General features: G+C 40.2%; 2 protein-coding genes across 2 annotated transcripts; one reads left to right on the top strand and one right to left on the bottom strand.

The window, feature by feature from the left end:
• Nucleotides 1-173: 173 nt before the first annotated feature.
• On the bottom strand, nucleotides 174-1,663 carry LOC127986564 (gastrotropin). Its single transcript, XM_052588843.1, has 4 exons — nucleotides 1,496-1,663; nucleotides 599-774; nucleotides 395-484; nucleotides 174-312 (listed from the first exon to the last, which is right to left on the bottom strand). Exons 1-4 carry the CDS (start codon nucleotides 1,560-1,562, stop codon nucleotides 250-252), a joined length of 396 nt encoding a protein of 131 aa, XP_052444803.1. The 5' UTR covers nucleotides 1,563-1,663; the 3' UTR covers nucleotides 174-249.
• A 2,167-nt stretch (nucleotides 1,664-3,830) lies between these two features.
• LOC127986558 (PWWP domain-containing protein 2A-like) lies at nucleotides 3,831-15,967 on the top strand. The gene is made up of 3 exons (XM_052588837.1): nucleotides 3,831-4,929; nucleotides 8,451-10,405; nucleotides 14,993-15,967. Exons 1-2 carry the CDS (start codon nucleotides 3,872-3,874, stop codon nucleotides 10,384-10,386), a joined length of 2,994 nt encoding a protein of 997 aa, XP_052444797.1. The 5' UTR covers nucleotides 3,831-3,871; the 3' UTR covers nucleotides 10,387-10,405; nucleotides 14,993-15,967.
• The last annotated feature ends 35 nt before the right edge of the window (nucleotides 15,968-16,002 follow it).

Raw genomic sequence — 16,002 nt, 5'->3', positions numbered from 1 at the left:
ACATGCAGGATTGAAGTGTGGACTGCCCTCCTGTGGTGGTCAGGCAGCCAGCAATCATTCTAATTTGATTAAATATTTGATCTCTTTAAAATGTGACATTATTGGATTCTCATTTCATCACTGAATCACTTTATGCATTAGCAAGATGAATTAGAAAGATCAGGAGACATTAGTCAGTTTAGCTCGTACACTTTATTCAAGTAAATGATAGGTCAGAGCAGAACAGGGTCATTTATCTCAATAATGCAGTTAGATCTTCTTGCTTGTACGTACATAAACAACTGGACCACTAGCAGCAGTGGCTGTGGAGGTCTGGAAAGCAAAGCAAAAGCACTTTAGCTATTGTACAAGCATTGAAACTCATTTCATAAAGTCAAATCTCATGATATCTCACCTCCACCAGCTTTCCACCGCTGATCTCAGATGTGTGGTGGTACTTGGGGAAACTTATGGCCAGCTTTCCCCCTTCCATGGAGACTATGCCCTAGTGAGGACATGCAAATGTGAGGTTTTTTTAATCAATTGCATAGCCTTTAAGAATCTAACTGAAGTCATCGTAGGTTCAGTCTTATCTCTTATGAAAGATACGATATCCTACCTTAAATTTCTTCCCTCCAACAGTCTCCATTTCGCTCTCTTTGCCAACGATGAATTTGTTGGTCACAACATGGTTGTTTGGGTAGAACTGGATCCATGTGAAATCATCTCCGTTCTGGACGACCTCTGTAACAAGCTTGAAGTCGCGGCCCTTTGAGATGACATCATCGGGGATACCTGAGGCGTACGGGACCGAATCGGCACATTAGAACGATTTCTAAAGGATCATGTGACACTGAAGACTGGAGTGATGGCTGCTTACAATTCGGTTGTACCAAAACAGGAGTAAATTACATTTTAAAATGCTGTTCAAAAGTAATATTTCACATTACACATTACACATGCTGCCTTGGTGAGCATAATGAGAGAAATGTTTCAGAAACATTTAAAAATCTTTGTTATTCCATAATTTTACCAGTAGATGTTGAAATTGAAATGTGTCTGTCCTCCTAAATATAAGGATCCCAAATTGTAATTTTCCAGCCATGCCATAGAAAACCCAATAATTTATAGAATTTATTTTTAGGTTAATGAAGACGTGCTTGCAAATGAGATGCAAACACACCAGAACATTTTCTTGTTTAAAGAAATTTATGTTACAAGGACTGTCTAAATTAGAGCAGCCTGGGATTAAGTGCATGGAAGTGCAGCCAGAAATTCTCAAGTTAAAGCATTTCATAAATCATCTTTTTTCTTTGTGTGAAGAACATTTTGGTATTCTAAAGAACCCTTTTCTTCTATAAAGAACCTTTTTATTTTTTTGCAGTGGAAAGGTTCTGTGGATGTTAAATGTTCTTCATGGAAGCATAAGTGTAAAATGAAGAACTTTTATTTTTAAGAGTGTGGTTTTCCGCCATCAACAGAGCAGAAATTAGTTGTTTGTGAAGTTGCAGCTTACCGATCAGTTTGCAGAACTCTTCATATCCATCCTGAGACTCGACTTGCCACTTTCCGTTGAAAGCCATGGTTTGGGCGTTGATTGTTGAGCAGAGAGGAAGAGCGGAGTTGAGAGCTGAAGTACTGATGGGTGAAGTTTTCTGCTCTTATATACCCCACCGATCTTCAACTCTGCCTCTTTTTTTCATGATGTTATGGGCACACCATCACCATAACCAAGCCATAAACTTTTACGATGGCCTCACAAAAGCACAAGTCATCAGGTGCATGACCGCACGGCCGGTTACCTGGGTAGCAATGATGTACCATACATGAGCAATGAAGGAAAATCATTCATGCTTAAAATCTTTTCCAATAGAGTGTGTACAATGACACAACACTGGATATAATGGAAATAGCACTTGCCATCTATATGGTCAATATTCACGACAAACAGATGATTAATGGGAGTAATATAGCAATGTATCCCATTTGTGCAGACTATCTCTTGTAATGAACCAGCTACAAAAGCTTGATAGTAATGAAGGCCATCTGCCTTGACCTTATTCTTGATAGGACAGAAAGCGCTTAATGTCAGACTGAACTATATGTTGAAGTAGATAGTGTTTTATACCCACACATATCTTTCGTATACATAAAAAAAAAAAAAAAAATCATTTTTTTCCCCAAGTTTAATGTTGAGATTTACAGATAAATTTCAGCTTCAAAGATCTCAACCACACACAAATCTAGCCGAATGATGAGCTGAAGAGAGATAAAAGCAGGATCGGAACAGGATGAGCTCTCAGCTAGCTGCAAGCTCTCACCTCTGAAAGCACACATTGATTCTTGGGGAACAGGCACTTCTGAAGCATCAAAAGGTCATTTGATGATTAGATATTATTAACAGTGAAGTTTAAGGCATATCATGGGATAGTGCTGCAAGGAAGATTTTTTTTCTTCACTTTTGTCATGAATATGTAGCTACAACAGCATAATACAAATGATTTTGCATTAACTGCAGTTTCAAATAATTATAAAAAATAATTATTGCAGCCTACTGAATGGATTGGCAGACAGACTGACTAAATGACACAAGCAGGCACTTGTCATAGCTCCCTGAAGAGCATATTCACTTACATTATATGGTATGATTGCAAAACACTCGTTAAACTGTCCTTCACAATATAGTCTCCGAAAGAAAAGTGTAATGAATGAAAACCACATAGTGAAACATCAACTTTTATAATACCACCATTCTTTTTCAAATGTCTCTCGGTTGGACAATAAACGTGTCATGTTGAAACATTATATGCTGACAAATTACTTTTCCAAAGAAATCTGATTGCATGCAGTTTCTTCATGAAATCTGAATATTTACCAATTAGTTTAACTGTTCTTCAGACCTGAAAGTTTAAACCATTCTGAAAATGTGCAAGATGTACTTTCATTTTCAGAGAAATTCAAATCCAGTCCTCTTCAGAGTTCATTCACTGTAGCGACTCATTACAGCTGAGCTTTCTCTTCACAGAATAAAAGAGGGAGTATCATGAGACAAGAGGAAAGGTGAAAGGTCAGTGCACTGATGATCAGTAGGTCATTGACTACACCTTGACACTAAGCTGCTGATTAAGATGAGCTTATCAAATATGCAAAAGACTTCTGAATGCTTTGGCATTGGTATTAAAATTGTATGAATCAATACCATTAAATAGCTATTTTACAAGTGAAATTATCCATTAACCAAATGGTTCATAGTTCATTACTCTATGAACCATTCTGAATAAAACATAAAAATGTGAATAAAACCCACATTTTCTGAGTGTTTCACTTAAATTACATTTTGAGACTGAGGGAATACTATTACAGTATTCAGATTTTGAAATCGTTTTTATTTTAAATATATTTCATTCAAATTTTACGTTTGTATTCGTTGTTTTATTATGTGTAGTAACTTTTAAAACAAGAATTCACGTAGGCTATTTGCAAAATCAACATTTCTCATTTTCGTTTGTTTCGTCTAATATCTATATTTAACTGAATTTAGTTTCAACTTTAATTTCAAGATTTAGTTAACAATGACAACACTAGTTGGCAATAACAACGTTTAGGAAGATTACAAACAAATGGACCACGCCAACAACCCTGACGTCAATATACGACTCAACGTCGCCCCTGGTGGCGCCAAAGTAGCATCTTCATAATAAAGTATATTGACATAATAGAAGCCAATCACAATAGTGTTTCAAGAGATTTCCTTTGAACGGCAAGAACACGAGCCAACCAGTGGAAACCGCACGTTGAAGCAGCCAATAGGAAGTGTCAGTAGTTGTAAGTGGGCGGGCTTTTATCTTCTCTGGAGGACAGGGCCAAGTGGTAGTTGCAAAGCGGAAAGAAAATGGCGGCCGTGGCTGCGGAGCCAGGAGCTGCTGCTGCTTCATCAACAACAGCGAGGGACGGGGTGGACTACGAACACGAGCTAGGAGAGCATGTGGTCGACCTAGAGGCCCACTCCGTCCCGGAAAGGGAGCGTTGTCACCAACCCGAGGATGTGGATGCAGTTCAGGAATGCAGCCAGGTCCAAATGGAAATCAGAAGGCCGGACCTTCAAGCCGCGGGAAAAGCCCTCGCTCCCCACGCGGACGGAGAGCGCACAGAGACGGGGGGGTCCTGGGTCCGCCTGGGCACAGCCGAGCAGCCCGTGCTTAAGGACTGCAGTTGCACGGATTACGGGGAATCCTTTTCGCCGAAGGTGGAGGCTGCAAACGAGGTCGGTGCTCTCGAATCTAGCCCCTGCCTTCTGCCCCCCAGCTCCGTCTCAGACTCCCAGCCCTCTGTGGTCTTCTTGCATTCCCTTCCCACTCAGGTTCCGTCGGAGCCCAAAACCGGACTGTCTCTGGCTGTCGAATACGACTCCAATCCCGCGTCAAGCCATCCTACCGATCTGGAGTGTGAACTCATAGGCTTCACGCAGCCGGATCCCGAACCCGCAACCGATGCTCTCGGGTCTGAATTCAAAACTCAGGAGGATGCTTTCCATGACACCCCGCACCCCTCAGACCACCTGGACTCCCTGTCCGCCGCGGAGGACACTTCGCTGGCAGAATCAGTGGGTCAGAGCTGCATGAGTGACTTTTCTACTGTTTCCAGTAAGGACTCTCCCGAACTTCCATCGGAGGTGGATCAGTCGCTCCTCTCCTCAGCTGAGGCGGAGGACATGCGATCGCATCCTCTTCATCAGCAGAGCTTCACAACGGACCTCCGTGAGCCCGTCAGGGAGTCGGAGGAGACGAAAGCCCCGGTTCTGTGTGCGGCGGAGCCCGGCGCCGTGGAGCGCCTGATGCTCGGCTCCGAGGTTCGAGTCACGCTAGATCACATCATCGACGATGCGCTCGTGGTGTCGTTTCGCTTGGGCGAAAAGATCTTCTCTGGGGTCCTCATGGACCTTTCGAAAAGGTAAACATGGTATTTGTGCAAAGAAATTGCAGTTATAAATCCTGCATACTTCCCAAAGTTGGCTTTTGTAGCTGTCATAAAGATAAACGGCATCTTCACCATTACATATTGGTTTGAAAATTATCTTTTATTTCAGAAACTACCACTATAGTTTAGATTATAGCTTTATTCTTTATAAATATTAAGCCATTAATGTTACTGTTTTTTGTCTATTTTTTTTATTTTTATTTTATTTTACTCCTTTTAATTTTTCTAAATTATGTATATAAATGCTGCATTGTATTATATTGTACAAGGGAAAATACTTATTTTGGTTGGTGTGACCAGCCACCATCTTTTTTTTTTTTTTTTTTTTACTTTTTTTTTTACTTTTTTTTTATCACATTTTAATAAACCGTTTAAATAGTGACATGCAACAAATTACATTTACAAAGTAATCCAGGTCATAAAAATAACATCACACAAGAATAATCAAATTCGTTGAAGTCTGTCATTACAGGACACTGCTGTCACTACTTGAATTTTCATGTCACCCATATAACTACTTGTAATTAGGCATTCATGATCATAAAACCGGGGAGAAAACGGTGTTATGCTGGTGATTAACACCCTACAAATTGCTCCCACAGTTTGTCTGTCTCAACACCCTCGTTCACACATTTTCTCTGGGTGTCAGGGATGAATCATAGCAGAGCCCAGTTTATAGTGGGATCTCCAGTCTCTGTTCAATTCTCACTTGAGAGAAGTCAACATGAAACATTCTTGTGTAGTTGCTGTGTAGAGAATGTGTCCTGAAGAACCTGTGTCGTAACATTGTTAGGAAGGGATTACATCACCTGGACACATTTAGAGAGAGTTCTAAATGCTGATAAACCATAAAATCCAGGATTAAAATTATGATGTGGGCATATTCCAAAGATTCCCATCATCTTTAGCCTCACCCCCAATGACAAAGACCAGGGATTCTCAAACTTTTTTTTGTCAGCCGAACCCCTCAAGCGATAAATATTTACTTGAAGAGATTTTTTTCGGAGGTCAGTGATGGTCACGTGACATGCAAGTAAATAGATACATAATTTAAACTTTCTTTTTAGTTGTGATAGTGTCTAAGTCCACATTATATTCACATTAGTGTTTTAAGAACCCAATCAAACATAATAAAAAAAAAGAAGATATTTTTTAAAGATATTACCGCTGTGAATAACAATTTTAATGTAAAATAAAAAAATGAATCTTCATTAGTAATTCTTTTAATAATAACTTTATTTTACGCCAAGTTACAATATTAATATTTATGTTTTAAATTCACTTTCAAATGCCAAAACCCGGAAGCTATGAACATTTCAATTTCTCAAGCTTTTATTTTGGCGGAATGCAAGCTGTAGACTTCTGTCCACAAGAATGTCGGAAAATATGTGAATGTGTAAATAAAGTAAACCTAACGTACGTTGCATTGCCATTGGCACTTTAAACTCACATCAAATGCAGAGATGGAGTTTGCTGTATTCGCTGTGAACTGAGCCATTCTGAGATGCTAAAAACACAGAATCACTTCACGTAACGCAACACATGAGACTATATGCATATTTACTTAAAATACAGCATTTGATTTGATAACCACACTAAGATGTATTGCAATGATCTTGAAGCTCCATACTTTATTTTTACATTAAATGTAATTAATTATTAGCTCAACTCAGGAACCCCATGTAGTTCCCTCACAAACCCGCTAGTTATTCGCGATCCCCTGTTTGGGAAACCCTGACGTAGATGGCATGAGTACTATTTTAAACAATTATTATAGGTTGAAAAGCCTCTTTTTCTTTTCTTTTTTTTTTTTTTTTTTTTTGCATTTCTATAAACTCTGGGATGAGTTGAAATCATGTTCTGTACTTCACAGCATGTCACAGATGCTGCCACTTAAGTCTTAAGTGTTAGTCTCCTTGAAGGCCCTCAGCATTGGTGTCTTGAGTTAATATGTTAATGAAGAAATGCATTACAGCTCTGAATCTCAAACAGAAGCAAAAACATGTTCTTAATTTGAGAAAGTGGCACTAGCTCAGCTAATTTCATGTTTCCTGTGAGTAAGGCACCTGTGAGGGTGTGGGAAAAACTCAAGCTTCCTTTCATCATTTTCCATTTTGTCTTTAATGGGTTAGTGTAATTGCTGATGTTCTGAAGTGGTGACACAAGATGGACATGGTGACGGATGGATAGATGGATATTCATTCTATAATTAGTTAAAAGCAGCTAATGTCTTGGGTGTGGAGTAATTTCCTTTTAAAGGTCCCACTGTTCCTTTGTGATGTAAAAGCCACAGTACACGGAGTAAACTTGAAACTGTCAAAGTCTGTGTCATGGCATTGAAGCGGTTTGCCAGACATACTGTCCAGTTTATTTGTATCTTCTGCTCTAAAGGCTATCTTCATTTGCATTTTTCAACATTAAATCATTCCCATTTTCTGGATGAAATGTATAATGGGAGAAACATATCTCAGGATTGTCAGATCACTCCCTTTTTTAAGTGTTATTGCAAGTATATACAATGTATATTCATCTGCCAGTTAACAGATCACAAACTCAACCTTTTTGTTTATGGGGCACTATTTCCAGGCCACATTTGTTACACTCTTATTCTACAGGACAATATGCAACATAGATTAAAAATATATATCATCTGATTTTGATACACATAAGTATCAGTGTATTAGATATACTTTTTTTGTGTGTGTGTGTGTGTTTGCCTATTAAAGCTAAAGCTGGACCAGTGTGTGAAGGTGTCAGTTAACTTCTGAAATAAGATGTTGTTTAGTACTTTACTCTGCAGAATATAAATGATTGTGGAGTAAGTTCTTCTTGACCCACATTGGATATAGAGTGAAAACTGTGAACAGGGTGATTTCCACAGATAATGGTTATTTCAGGCCCAAGTGTCTGTTTTTGACATCCAAGGATGTTTTAGTATAATATTTTGTTCAATGCGCTTTACTTCTAATATCACGCTTTGGGCCAAACAAGATCAGCTTTCAGACAAAGTAAGAATGGTTTCAGTTCATTTTTTTAGACTTGCCTGTTCTTCCTCCTTTTGTAGAGGTGTATATATCCTATTTTAATGTAATAAAATATACTACTAGGAAAGGGTACTGTAATTTTGAAAACTAAAGCCACCACAGTTGGAGGCATTTTATCCTATCATGCATTTTCTTTGCTGTATTATTGTTGCAGAAAATAATCTGTACCCCTGCTTTGTCAGTTAATCATTCTTACCATCTCGTGAATACAAACATGACAAGATGAAATTACATTGAAATAAAAATAGCAATAATGTGACTGATGCAAAATAATGCCTGCTTTAAGACCTCACAGTAATTTTTCAGTTGTATGATAAAACAATCAGATATAGCCTAGTAGTGCATGCTAGAATTTTTTTTTTTTTCAGATTTGAGAAAACAGGGATTAGACCCTATCCACATTGAGTCTAATCTTAGTGTCTTTGTCTATTCTCTTCTTCTGTACTTCAGGTTTGGACCTTATGGGATTCCTATAACAGTGTTCCCCAAAAGAGAGTATAAGGACAAACCAGAATCTATGCAGCTAAAGATGGAATCATTCCAGTCAGAGACCGATAAGGATGTCACTCAAGGACCTAGTGATGCCCCCATTAAGGACCCTGCGGATGCTTCGGATGCCCCTCTGAAGGATCCTGCTGAGACTCCCGCAGTGCCCCATCACTGTCCCAACCCTCAACCTAACCCATGGACCTCAAAACCACCTCCTTTGTTTCAGGAGGGGGCCCCTTATCCACCTCCACTGTTCATTAGGGACACCTACAACCAGTCATTACCTCAGCCTCTACCACGCAAAATCAAGCGGCCCAAGCGTAGGCTGTATAGAGAGGAGCCCACTTCTATAATGAATGCCATCAAGCTCCGACCAAGACAAGTTCTGTGTGATAAATGTAAAGGGGCTGTGGTGCAAGGGGACAAGCGTGAAACACGCAGAGGTCCCATTTCGGACTGCCGAAGTGACGATGCCAAAAGACGGCGTAATGATAGCGCAGCCGCAGCTACTGGTAAGCGGCCCCGTAGTGATCCACGTTCTGATGAGAAGGGCCGTGGTACTGATGGGCCCAAACGACAGGGTTCGGCTGTACGGGTGTCATCGGCCACCGCCTCTTCTCTGGGCCATAGTCAGGTCAAAGGTGCAGCTGTTGGGAACAAAATGATGAAGGGGGTGTCTACTACAACCACGTCCTCTGCTAACTCTCGAGTGCAACTCAATGCCAAAAAAGTGCTTCAGAGCAAAAATGTCGACCACTCCAAAGCACGAGAGGTGCTGAAGATGGCCAAGGCTCAGAGAAGACACGGAGAGACAGTCACAGGCAGTAGTGGGAACACCAAGGCCATAACCAGGGCTGCTGCCCTCCAGGAAGCCCACCAAAAGGTCCACTTCACCAGGCGACTGCAGCAGATCAGTGGAGGAGGTCCAGGTTCCAACCCCTTGCCACCCAGGATGCGCATCAAGCCCCAAAGGTACCGTAACGAAGAGAACAATTCTTCCTCATGTAAGCTGCCTTGCTTGGAGAAAGTGCCGGGAGGGGGCCGTTTAATGCTGCCTAAACCAGCCATGCCCCACTGCACCTCCACACGCTCCTCCTACTCCTCCTGCTCTGCAAGCCAAGTTACCACAGCGGTAGAGCCCCAGAGGCCAGAAAAAGCAATTGAGTCCCTGCTCAGCCAGGCCCAACCCGAACCCCTCCCAGCCCCGGAATACAGGGAACCCCAAGCTGAGCCAGAGGAACAGGAGGGGCGGGTGGAAAAGCGGGAGATGCGTGGGGGCAAGGCTGGTAACCTAGTGGTCTACATGACCCTTAACCCCAGCCATCCCGACTCCTCTAGTACCTCCATGTGCAGCATTGATAGTGCAGATGACTTAAAGTCATCAAACTCTGAGTGTAGCTCTACCGAAACGTTTGAATTCCCCCCTCCTGGTGATTTGCGATCGGCCCCTGCCCCTGGCACATCCTCCGCTTTTGCCTCTGCATCTCCTTCTGCTCCTAAGGACAACAAAAAGTGCAGTAAATCCCTCAAAGCTGCCGTCTTTTCCAAAAATGTTACGAAGTGCGTTGCCCTGGATGGCAGGACAATTTGTGTAGGGGACATTGTTTGGGCCAAAATCCTTGGCTTCCCTTGGTGGCCTGCCCGCATCCTAGCCATCACAGTGAGTCGCAAAGATAATGGGCTCTTAGTCAGACAGGAGGCCCGGGTCTCTTGGTTTGGGTCACCCACTACTTCCTTCCTGGCCATTACTCAACTTGCCCCATTTCTAGAAAACTTTCAGTCTCGCTTTGACAAGAAGAGAAAAGGCCTGTATCGTAAAGCCATCACTGAGGCCGCCAAGGCTGCCAAGCAGCTCACACCCGAGGTCCGAGCTTTGCTAACTCAGTTTGAGACGTGAGGTGGTGTACCTTAGTAAGGTAGGCAAAACAGGCAATTGAGTTGGCCCTGTCCCCCTTTTGACACCTCTCAAACTTTGCTGTACCCAGTCAGCTCTCAGAGTGAAATCAAGAAAAGGCAAACAGGACTAATTTATTTTCATTGAAATAGCAAGAGAAGGGGGTTGAATTAAGTAAATGAAAGCAAAAGGTTCACTTGTCATGTATCTAGTGTTCGCCCCTATGTAACAAGTCTTATGATCTTATCATATCATCATAAATTTATTATACTGAAAACAGATGATGGTTATTTCTAGGAAAATGTTTTATGGGTTCTTGAGTGGTAACGATATTTGTTTGCCTTGAAACTTCGTTGTTCTTGGTCAATGTATGTTGTCGAAGGTCCATGTAAACATTAAAAGAGTAGTTTTTTTGAGCTTGATTCGCTTTCACCTGAAGAATTAGACGTGTGAAAATGTCTGCTTGAACCCATTCTAAGACCAACTAAACGGTGGCCGTTCAACTGCTATTTAGTCTGGATCCCTAATTTAGCACAGTTAATGCTTCCTTTTGGATGATCAGAGAAAGTGTTATATAAGTTCAGATTCCTGCTGGATTTTCTATCACTACAATGTTTCTAGACGTCGGATTCCTGATGTTTATAAATCTTCTTTACATGAACTCAAGTCTTGGATTTCACTTAGGCCATCCTTGAATTTTTTTTTTTTTTTATCATGGAAGTTGTGTAACAGAGTTGACACTACTGGGTAGTGCCTCACTCAGGTAGAAAAAGGGACTTAGGTGCTGATCTTTCGCAGATGTTCTGAGACGACTAATCCAAGTGCAGTGATCTGAGCGTATGGCTGTTGATCTGGGTGTGGCTCTTGGCCAGCTTTGGCTTTGCAGCCAGTCGTGCTGCTGTTACGGGGGGGAGGTGCCTGTAAGCCGAAGCCACCTCAAGTGCCACTGTGAGGAGAGCACAGCGACTCTGTAAAGGCAGAGTGTACCACCTCAGACACGGAGAAACCTGCCAGCCTATCTGTGCATCCTCTTTCCCCACCTCTCGCAGCTACAACATCTGCTTCCCAAGCTCATTCCTCCCAAATCTACTTGCTCTGTTCTAGGGGTGGTGAAAAAAATCGATTATTGATTAATCGCGAGTATGTTATGGACGAGTATGAATCGATTATTACATTTTCAAAAATCGATTATTTTTTATTTTTATTTTTTTGCATTATTTTATTTTGTAAAAAAAATTATACCGGGAGTTGAACGTCACGAACGCGCCCAGTTCCAGTTAGCAAGCAGCCAGAACAGGTGTGTAAAATGGAAAAACCAGGAGCGAGCAACCAGCCGAACCACCCAGCTCCATCTGGGCTCAAAGCAAGCGTGTGGATTTATTTTGGTTTTCATGGCAGGAGCTCTAACCCTCTTGGCGCCACGGTCGAGTTTACTCGACAAGATGCGGCACTGAATAAAACCGGCCGATTTTGTCAAATAGGGTGTCAAATTTCTCGCGACCTCCCCTGCACCAGATAGCAGACATGTAATACTTAATCTCTGACTCAAAATAACGTAATGCTCCTTAACAAAATATTCGAGAGCGCATTGAATCAGTGCGAAAAAAAAGCGGAGCTAGTGTGAGAGTGAGCCATTTTATCTGACCAATGTTGTCAACGTCAGCGAGTATTGGCATTAGATTATTATTATTATCATTATTATTTTTATTATTATCTAATGGCATCAATAAAGCTTCAATAAACCCGCGATGAAGTGTTGGGACTTCTATTCGCGGACACTGATTCTGAAGGGGAATATCTGTATCCAGAAGATGACGGTCATATTGAAAGTGAAAGTACACCAAGCACAAACGGTGAATCCTTTGCCCAATGTAAATGGTCCTTTGCCAAATGTCAGAGGTGTGAACAATGTTTGCAAGGGTCGGAGTGTTCATTGCGAAATTAGCAGGCGTGTTAGTGTTGCGGGGACCAAGCGGGAGATTTTTACCGCGCTAGACATGTATATTTGTCTTCTGACCGCACCTCTCCGCAATCACGGTGACAGTATTGTAGTGGAGACTTTGTCTAATGCCTCTGGATATGTTAGACGAGGTCGAAGTATTCATAGGACAGTTAGGAGGCAAGGTGGGGAGTCGCAATGACCCTGACAGTAGTCCGAGCTGTGCACACTCGGCGCGTGCGCGAGGCAGATCTGGCCGCGATGCTCATAGCAGAAGCAGAGGCGATGTGACACGGGGCATAGATTTTGAACTAAAAAGGTCTTGTCTACTTGTGTTTGTGTGTCATATGAATAATATATGTGCCCCATACATGGAATCAGAGTGCCTGCTGCATGTAGTAAACTGAAAATCCCAACCGCTACATGCATTCGGTTTGTTTCTACCATTTATTAGTAATGATTTACACAGTTTGTTTACTACTTACTGTTGTGAAATGGAAAATCAATAATCGTTAATCGAGAATCGTTAATAATCGAAAATCGACTGTAATCGAATCGGGACTTCAATAATCGTAATCGAATCGAATCGGGAAATCAGACAGATTAACCACCCCTACTCTGTTCACAGCTTCTTTTATCTCCTCCACTTGTTTTGCTCCCTCCATGTTTGCATCTTAGACTGCTTTTTGTATGTCTGATTATGGCGAAAATGTTCCTGTTACTCATCTTTTGTATGGCTCCATATGTTTGTCCAATTTAGGCATATCACATCAAAAGGTAAACCTAAGTTTTGATGTAGCTGCAGTGGAATACAAAGCTCTTTTAAAATGAGTTTCATTAAGTAACTTCTTGAAAACACTTGGTGTCCCACTGCAAAGTAGGGTATTGGAGCACAAGGCAGCAGTTCTCATGTGTTTGAATATGTTTCTCATGATTATGGGCCTCTGGCTGGTTTAGTTGTTCATTGATTTTGTTCAGATTCCAGTATTCATTGTCTCCTGTTTTGCTAAGGATAATTGTTTTAAATTTATTTGTTGTGCCTGAACTTTATTTTTTGTCTTTTCACTATTTGCAAAAGAGGGCTGAAGGTCGTGTATGTAAAGTGTTCAAAATGTATTTTGCCTGACTGAATTGAAGATGAATGGCCTGGATCTTATTTCAGTGTTGAGAACCAGTGATTTTATTTGTGTGGAAGAGCATTATCTCTCATTTTATTTCTTGTCTGTAATCATGGTTATGTCCATTAGCATCTTTAACTGTCCAGTTATATTTACACATCTGAAAAGGAACATACTGTAAGATATATATTGGTCTTTCCGCATATGACTTTAGCAGGTAGAGATTGATGACTTGAGGGAAAAAAAACAATGCTTGGTAGACCACACTGACTGACTGACAGAGGTTTGTGTAAAGGAGTAAAAACTGTATTTATTTTGGTGGTTGGCTTTGTTTTATTTCAGCATCTTATTTTTTACTTTTATCATTTCTATCTGTTTGCAGGTCAGAGAATGCTGTAAAACCATTGAAAAAAAGTAACAGTTGAAGATATTGTGTACATGTTTTCTGATGTTTTAAGAGTATATAAATAAACTGTGAACTTCAAGAATTTTATCTAGTCGTCATTATTTTCATATTTTATCTTCTTAATACCATTTCATATTTGATCTTCTTAAACTACAATTTCACTTCAAACCATATTTGTCTCAGGTGTGGCCTAGTTCACAATCCTGTTTTGGGGAAAGCTGTTTTTCCATGTGTTTCTTTAAAACAAAACAAAAAAATCAATTGACAAATCATGACAGCCCAACCAAACTAGTGACTGTTGTCTGTCAGTTTATCAGATTTTCATACCTGCAAACAGATGAGAAAACTTTAGGGCAAACTAAACCAAAATGTGCCAAACTGTAATTACACGTCATAAAGTAAATTAAGATACACAGGGTTGTCATAAATAGTTTTAGTGATTTGACATTCCAGTGGATCTCTGTTTTGCGAGTTTGTATTTGTTGTCAGCATCCACGTTTTCTTGGCTTTATAAGATCTGACATTAAAATGGAAAAACAGCGGTGCATGACATGAAACTTTAATGTAAAGAGACCTTAATTCAATATGTTTGATTTGCTTTGAATGTACATGGAAGAAACATCAAATGCTGAAAGAAAATTGGATGTGTTGAGCTACCTGGCTTGGTATGAGGAAATATTCAATGCTAATTGAAAATGTCAAAAAATAACACAACCACTTTTTAAAGCTCATTTATTTCTAGACTGTGAAATTCTTTTAACCAAATATTCTATAAAGTAATTTCAGTATAGGACCAGGGAGCAAGTCAATAATTTTTCATAGATGATTGTCAGAATACGCCTGAAGTTCAGTGTTGTTATTCTCTTGGTTATTTAAGTGCAATTGCCCACTGTACCAACATAGTAAGAAGCTGATTTTTTTTGTTCTTTAAACATTAGATGATTTAAATTAAGCAATTCCTGAAAAGTAAATTAATTTCTATTATTAGCCAGTGGATGATGCCAAAATATGTTAAACGGGATCTTTTTTTTTTAAGATCTTAGAATCTTACATTAACTCTCAAAGTGTATATAGTTTTCTTTTAAATATTTAAAACTTAATCCCATTTGAGATCAATTCTGACCATCTGTCTGTTTGTTTTTCCAGCGCTGCAACTCTGAAGGGCTGCTAATTGGTCCGTTGCCCAGAGCACTGTCATTGGTCAAGAGTCAGTCATATGAGAGGAGCCATCCACATGCGGAGAAGCAGGTGTACTGGAGAAATTATTTTTATTTAAGAAAAGAATTATATATTTATAACAATGAATTAACAGACTCTCAACCTATTTCCTGATCCGTCATGCTGAAATGAATTTTTCAAACCAGATTTTTCTTTACGCAGGCTTTTGTTTAAAGCATGTGAAAGGACACTTGCAAATACTGAACAGCACAGGGGAGTTACGGCCATTGTGGATTGTAGGTAGCGATCCAGCACACGTTAAAGCAGGGTTTTAAGTGTTTGAAAGATATAACTTATTAAAATATTTGATGTAAAAATGCAATAAGTATTGCATGTGCTATGCTTCACAGTACAATTACAGAGGATTGGGTCTTCTTGTGCTTCTAGTCTTGGATAAAATCCCAGTGTTCTTTCCCAACATCTTTGCTCCTTTATAATGCGAAATTCTGAGCCTTAATACAGTCTAGACTGTTCTTGAAGAGAGCTTGAAGTTTTCCACTCTGTGGTACATCACACGTTCAATGATCAATGCAATCTGTACAGATTTACAAATCACTGAGACCCACTAGTTAGTCGATTTTGACCTTTTTTGTGCTCCTCTCCATTTATAAATGATTTTCTTATACAAATCGAACATGACAGTAAGAACGCATCTTTTCTATCTCTCAGTCTTTGCTTCAAGGTTTTCCTGTTAGCATCATTCATTGCACACGCTCAACCTGAGGCCTGTAAAAAGAGAATTTGGAGCGAGCGAGAAACAGTGTCTCGCTGTTGTACATACATGCGTTTCAGTACAATCCCGGGTATACATATGAAGATGGTGGTTGTGGGTGTAAATTTGTTTTATTACTGTATTAAATGTATAGCTCTATGAAATTAAACCTGTTTTTTGCCTAGTACCAAGCTGTGTGTTCTGAGTTTTCTTTAGTAATAAATCA

The sequence above is a fragment of the Carassius gibelio genome, chromosome B21, assembly GCF_023724105.1.
Source record: "Carassius gibelio isolate Cgi1373 ecotype wild population from Czech Republic chromosome B21, carGib1.2-hapl.c, whole genome shotgun sequence".
In the NCBI taxonomy this organism is placed as follows: domain Eukaryota; kingdom Metazoa; phylum Chordata; class Actinopteri; order Cypriniformes; family Cyprinidae; genus Carassius; species Carassius gibelio.
Note: the sequence above shows the minus strand (reverse complement) of the source record. Positions and strands in the feature narration are given on the sequence as shown.